A 7,463-nucleotide genomic window follows, 5' to 3' on the forward strand; every position below is an offset into this window, starting at 1 on the left:
TTTTTAATTAAAAAAAACAAAACATCTAAAATCAAAAGATATATATTTGAATATTACCTTTGTGGTATTTTTTAAGATAAAAAAAACTAAAGCTAGTCACCTTTTGTAGTTCTATTTGTCAGTTATAGAGCTGTAGTCCTAGTCAGTCCACCATAACATTTGTTTATATTTAGTTGTTATTCTAGGACATACACTTGTAACTATAGGATGGGAAGGAATGCAGTGTGAAACAAGTATTGAAATAAACAAAATATTTAACATTGAATACATTTTTCATTTAGTTTCAACTCACACTGGACATTTGAATCTAAAAATAATTATATTTATAATTGATTACTTCTACTTTTGGGATAACATATTACCACATTTTTTCAAAGTTATAAAATACTTTTTTTTTTTTTGAAATTTTTGTTTGTGATTATATTTATAAAATTATGTTGTTATTCTAAAAGATATTCTAAGTCAAATATTGTGCAAAATTTTAGGTAAAAATTCGCCTACAGTCTATACCTTTTTTCTGGAAGGTTTGTGAAAATGTTCATTATGTTAAATAATCAGGTCTTATTCCATATACTTTAATTCTTGATGGAGTAATCCATTTTGTTCATCATGGACATTTTCCAAGATGTCAGCTTACGGTCAAGCATAAAAATGCAATACTTCTTGCTAGCTCGTATTTTGCATCTATATACTTGTTTACTGGGATTCTCCTTGCTAGCTGACCAAAAGATTGATTGCTTCATTTCACTAAAGACATGTTTTTATCGCTTCATCAATAAATGTATGACTATTTAGTGGAGGATATGCTTTAGGTTTCACTTTCCAATCAGATATTAAGCTAAGTCATTCCTTTTGATTAGGCTGTAAACCTGAATTCCCTTTTCTCCCCAGTAAACACAATGCCTCACAATAAATTTATGATCTTCCAAGTACTGATAATGAGTACTACAAAACCCTTATGTACTCTTTGCAAGTCTAAATCATGTGGTTGAGGCTGAATGAATCCCATATGAATGTGAATTTTCTTTTTCAAATCCAAATCATTGCTGTCACTAAGCTATTTGTAATAATCTATAGAGTTAACTGAATTTTATCTGATTGAGAGGCTGATCAAATCTTACACTAATCAATTATTACAGTCTTTTTCTTGACATGTTTTTTTTTTTTGTTTCATAAAAATACTAATTTTTCCTTTTTTTTTTTTCAAATGTGTATGATAAACACGGGTATTACAAAAATATAATTAAGTAACTAAAGAAATAAGTTGGACTATGCAATGATTTGAAAAAAAAAAAATTATACAAGTTTGCAGTTTGTAAGATAAGCTGTAGAGAAGAAAAATTAGTGTTATTAAAGAAAACTACATACTTTATTTAGAGTATCTGTAGTCAAGTAAATTATTTAACATCCCCCCCCCCCCCCCCGAACAACTTGTTTACAAGTGTAGTCTGAAACAGAATAACTAATAATGAACTGACCTATATGTCAATAATGAATGCTAACATTTTTATATCCACTTCCTTTTATTAAAATTTTAGGGTTTTTTTTTTTGGTTGTTTTTTTTATATATATAAAAATGTGAAATTTTTATGCATAATGTTTGTTGTCTTCTTGTAAGTTGTCTTTGTTGCTAAAAAGAAATCAATTTTTTTTGTTCATATTTTGACAGCCATTGTTTGTGGATATAGAAAGTAATAATAACGCTAACAATGCTGAATCATTTGTTTATATTTCAAAGATACACAGATTAATAAACAATTTCCTATTTATAGTGACAATGTCTCTTTGTTATTCTGCCAATGAATGAATCCAATTCTTATTGTCATCACATGTCTGAATGATTGCACCAGCATACATCAATGCTTTCATCAGAAACATTGTCCAATGTGCATAAAGCCAGATGCCTAAGATGTCATCAAAACTATTGTCCAATGAATGTATAGCTTTTATACGGCTATTGTTTTTGGTGTTGTGTTAAACTGTTGAGGCATTAAGTATCCAGGAAGGTCATGGAGATTGCAGTAGAGTGACATTTGTTTGTCTCTGTGAAGAACTATTCTGTTGTGATGTGGAAATAAAACCTGAAGTTCATCTAAAGTCTCTGTTCTGATCATTGGGCAGGAGGCCACTTCACCTGTGAGATCTGGGTCACTGGGGTACAAGTCATCACCTGAAATACAAGAGCTAAATAAATCTTTGGCTAAGAAATAGACCAAAACTAAATATATCTTTGGCTAAGAAATAGACCAAAACTAAATAAATTAAATTTTGGCTTAGTATTAACAACACTAAATAAATCTTTGGCTAACAAATAGACCAACACTAAAAATATCTTTAGCTAAGAAATAGACCAACACTAAAAATATCTTTAGCTAAGAAATAGACCAACACTAAATAAATCTTTAGCTAAGAAATAGACCAACACTAAATAAATCTTTAGCTAAGAAATAGGCCAACACTAAATACATAGACCAAGTTTTAGAGTAGCAAGTTAGAAATAAAAGAATTATTTATTGGGGGAACTTAGTGTTTACATGCAAGCACAAATTATCATTTATTTCAAAGAAGGGAAAGCTCGTAAATAAAATACTTTTGTAAAAACAAAGCTTATTTTAACTGCTTGTTTAGCACAACTATCTTGCTTTTAGCATACTCATTGTGCTATGGTCCAATCACTTTTGTGGACCAGTGGTGTAGGGTATGTGGGAGAAGGTTTCTGTGCTGTCTTTTCAACAAAAAAAAAGTAGCTGGAGTCAGAATTTCAACTTGAACCTCCATGATGGAAGGCTGACTTGCTAGCCACTGAGCTATACAAGTAATTTTAAAAGTAGGTTTTATAGCCTATTATTTAAAAATTTTAGCAAATGACCTAATTCTCTACACAAGGCTATGTCCCCTTAGTTTAGTAAGCCCTACAGTGTCTATATAAAACACTAATGTAAAACTTCTTACGATGTAAGTGTGGCAGGACCTTAAGCAAATCTTATAATAATATCCTAATAATCTCCTAATGTGTGTATGTGATCAACATTTAGAATCCCAAAATGGACACTAAATAATTGAGAAAGAGTCTTATTGTCAATCTTAAATGTTGTTTGTGTTTGCATATAATATATTGTTACAGTAGTAATGTTGAGGTGGACAATTGTAGTGAAACTGAATTTTGATTTGTTTGGACCAATAAAAATCTAATGAAAGTTCCAGCACAGCTTTTGTTTTATAGATATATAATAGTATTGTATGCAGGTCACAACTGGATTTGTGTAGTCATGTGAAACACTGCATCATCATCATCATCATTCCTTTGGGTTCCTCATGGAACATAGGGCCTCAGCAAAAACAAGCCACTCTCCATGGTCTCTTGCTAGTTTTTTTATGGCTTCCCAACTCTTTTCTGTCCTCTCATCTTCCTCGCCATGTTGGCATGTTCTTTTTGGTCTTCCTCTATGTCTTGTTCCCTGGGGGTTCCACTCTAAGGCCTGCCAAGCTCTGTTGTTGGTATCTTTTCTAAGGGTGTGACCAATCCATCTCCACTTCCTTTCTAAGATCTGCACCTCTATATTTTCCACCCACTCATCTCCCACAGTTTGGTGTATTCTACTTTGTCGTACCAGTGTATTTTTAGGATATTTCTCAGGCATCAGTTGATGAAGGTCTGTACTTTTTTTGTTGTCGCTTCAGTTGTTTTCCATGTTTTAGAACCATACAATTGACATTACAATTAAAGATTCTTATTTTAGTCTTGTTTGAGGTTTGAGATGTGAGGAGATTTCCAGGTTGGTTTTAGATGTGTAAACGTCTGACGTGCTAGATTTATACAATGTTTAATGTCTTCATCTGTTCCACCTGATACACTGACTACACTCCCAAGGTATATAAAATTATCTACTTGTTCTATGGCCTGAGAATCCAGTTCTATGTCTCCAATTTATTTGTTGTTTACTTACTTATTTTTTGGTGGTTTATTTTGAGGCCTACTCTTTTTCCTACTTCCCTTAAAGCTGTGACCTTTTCTTGCGTATCCTGTAGTCTGTGTGATAATAAGGCTATGTTCCAGATCTTCCAGCTTTTGTGTGAAAGTCCATTGGATTCCTTTCCCTGAATTAGAGTAGGCTTCTTGTGTGGCCCAATCCAATACTCAAAAGAACAGGATTGGTGAAAGAAGACATCCCTGTTTGACTCCTGTTGTGACTGGAAATTCCACTGACAGCTTGCCACAGTGGGTTACTTGGCAGCTGAAACCATTATAAAGGTTTTTGATTATGGTTATTATTTTATTTGGGATCTCGTAATGTCTCATTACAGTCTAGATAGATTCTCTGTCTATACTATTAAAGGCCTTTTCAAAGTCGACAAATGTTGCATAAAGAGGAGATTGTCAATTGTTCTACAATTATTATGAGTGTTGCTATTTGGTCAGCACAAGATCTCCCTTTTCTGAATCCGGCCTGTTCTTCCCTTAGGTGTTCATCGCATGCTTCCTTTATTCTGTTTAGCAGGATTCTGCTGAAAATCTTGTTGAATAGTTTGAACAGTTGGTCAACTATTTCACTTCCTCCTTCTTTTAGGACTTTTGGGTGGTATGTTGTCAATTCCAGCAGCTTTACCTGTCTTCATTAGTTTGAATGCATTCCTTATTTCTTCTTTTGTTATTTCTTCCATGTTTATGTCTAGTGTTGGTCCTACATTTAGATCTGGTGGATTTAGTGGTTTGGGTCTACTGAGCACTTCTTGAAAATATTCTTTCCAAGCTGTTCATTTATTGAAGAAAGTAGTTTTCCATATTTGTCTTGGACTGGAACATTGCAATTAGACTTTTTGGTACTAAGAAGTTTGGAGATTTTGTACAGTTGTTTTATATCACCTTTACCCGCTGCTTCTTTTGCCTGTTCAGCGAGATTATTGTAAAGTGATCGTTTGTCTTGTCTAAGCATTTTGGTGACTTTTTGTGAAACTGCTTGGTAGTCTTGTTTGGATTGTTGCTTGTGGTTTCTTGTTTTTGTTAGGTTAACTGCCTGTTTAGCGCATTTCCTCTCTTCGAAAAATTTCCATGCCTCATCACTAATCAAGTGTTTTTTCTTCTTAGGGTTAAGGCTTAGTACTTCATTGCTTGTTTCAGTAATAATTTCTTTGAAATTTTGCCAAGATTAATCAACGCTTTGTTCCGCCTCATCTAGTTGTAGCACAGCAAATATATTTTGAAGGGATAGTTGGAATTCCTTTTTAATCTGGGTGTTATGTCAAATCTTTTCCTTTTGTTTATTTCTGTTTTATTGCTGGCCAGCTTCATTTTTAGTTTGGCAACAACTAGGTGGTCGTCTGAGCCAATATCTGCTCCTCTTCTGTTTCGTACAACTAGTAATGTGCTTCTCCAGTTGTGACATATGGTAATGTGGTTGATTTGGATCTCCAGTAAAGTACAGACATTCCATGTTCCCAAGTTAAATGCTGCCTTCTGAATAAGGAAGTGTTTCTTTTTCATTGGTTTAAGAAGAGTGGTCGGCCTCACAGGATTCGTCCGACTTTCCCTGCACAGCTTCATAAGTCTCCTTTGTGGAGCTCTACTCTCGCCTCTGACTATGTTTAGTGTTTGTGTTTTTGCTCTGGTTTCTATAACAATTTTTTTTCCCAAGGACAGGTTGTTAGCCTATCGCACAACTCCTGTGTCCGGGGAGGGGGATGCACCTTTTGTCTGGTCTCTTTCCTAACAGACCTGTCCTGCTTGGTAGTACCTGCCAGGAGCGAAGAGATCCTGTCGGTATGGCTCTGAGGGTCATTGAAGCACTCAAGCTGTCACACCAAGGCAAGGTATTTGCATCAGGTGACATATATGTGCAACACTGCGCTCATCCTTAATCTTTGAAATCGAAGACATTGCCGTTATTAGTATTGTATGTCTTTACTTACATTTTCCTGTCCAGAAAGGTTTATATAAGATATGTAGAATGCAGCACTTGTATGGTATTGCTCCACCCTACAAATACAAATAAATCTAATAAATAAAAATACAATTCAAACTACTACCTGGTAAAGCGAATATCAAACAGTCCTGGCTCTGCAAAATGACAGGCATCCACTGTTCAGAACGATAAAATGAATTTGTCCAAGCCACTGATAGCAACTCATCAATATTTGTGAAATGTTTTAACCGAGACAGCTCATAAATTTGAGGCGGTGCCAATGCAACAATTTCTTCAGCACAGGCTTTTAAAGTCCCTGATGGACTTAACCACTGAAAAAATAATATAAGAAAAACATTTTTAGAATTTTGAAAACAGGCTCAGAGCAAATAAATATAAATGCTGATTATTCATTCTATTATATTTTAATGAAAGATGGACAAGCAACTTACAACACCTTCTTCTGTTTCATTTGAGTCATAGACTAGTGGTGCTTCATCTACACAGCAAATGAAAAAAGCTGTGTCAAACCGTGATCCTTTTAGAGGTGGAGTCAACCAGTTGGACCATTCATATAGAGACCAAATGTCAGGCGTAATCTCCAACTCTTTACACATTGAGATAAATTTTGATGGGTCAGAAATAATTTTATTTCGCCAAGACATACTGGTCTTGATTGGGATGTTACAATACGTTGCTCCAAAAGGGTGATGACTGGATGAGCTTAAGTGTACTAGATCTTTTAAATCTGAGAGTGGTCTAGCAAGCAAAACTCCTGATTCTTCAAATGTTTCTCGAATTGCTGTTATTCTGAAGCCTATTTCATTAGGAAGTTTGGTCTGCCTTTCTCTTGTGAAAATGTTTGGACCCTTACGTCCTTTTGTAAAGAGCTCCATTTTATCTTGTGTACAGCCTGTGATATCTAACCATTCTTCTGAAAAGTCATTCTCATTAATCATGCCACCAGGAAAAACAAATGTATTTGGCATAAAAGAATTATTTCCATGTCTTTTTAAAAGTAACACTCTGAGGAATTCTTCATTTGTATTTTCTGCAACTTCTGGTAGCTTTTTTAGCAATTTATTGGCAAAGGTCTGCCTTGGTATTGGCATAGATAGTTTTTTGGATGCTATAATTAAACTGGAAGAGTCTCTCCAATGTTTCAATAAAGATGCCATAATAACGGATCTAATATTACTTAAATATTAGAGTATTAAACTCTATTTCTAGTTTTAGCCTAGAATTAGAATCTAGATTATAGATAGATTCTATATAGATAATAGATCTAGATTAGATCACTGTAGACTGTAGACTGTAGAGTATATAAATATATTTTTAATTATAAATCTAGATCTAATAACCAGTAATCTCAGTATAGTCTAGAAATGAGTAGCTAGTACAACTAGACTAGTACAGAATAGACACAGAATAGACCATAAACTACAAGAATACTCTCTCTCTACTAATTAATAGTCCAATGTCATTGCATGTTAATAGTCTATATGAGTATATCTACTCTAGATTCTAAAATTTAGTAAAAAAACGAATAGAAACAACTATCAA

General features: G+C 33.9%; 1 protein-coding gene across 1 annotated transcript; it reads right to left on the minus strand.

Annotated features, from left to right (window-relative positions):
- Positions 1 to 1,185: 1,185 nt before the first annotated feature.
- On the minus strand, positions 1,186 to 7,437 carry LOC106074704 (acyl-coenzyme A diphosphatase NUDT19-like). Its single transcript, XM_013235525.2, has 3 exons — positions 6,353 to 7,437; positions 6,025 to 6,232; positions 1,186 to 2,170 (listed from the first exon to the last, which is right to left on the minus strand). The coding sequence occupies exons 1-3, from the start codon at positions 7,076 to 7,078 to the stop codon at positions 1,947 to 1,949; spliced, it is 1,158 nt and encodes a 385-aa protein (XP_013090979.2). The 5' UTR covers positions 7,079 to 7,437; the 3' UTR covers positions 1,186 to 1,946.
- Positions 7,438 to 7,463: the final 26 nt, after the last annotated feature.

This window comes from Biomphalaria glabrata, chromosome 7 (assembly GCF_947242115.1).
Source record: "Biomphalaria glabrata chromosome 7, xgBioGlab47.1, whole genome shotgun sequence".
NCBI lineage: Eukaryota > Metazoa > Mollusca > Gastropoda > Planorbidae > Biomphalaria > Biomphalaria glabrata.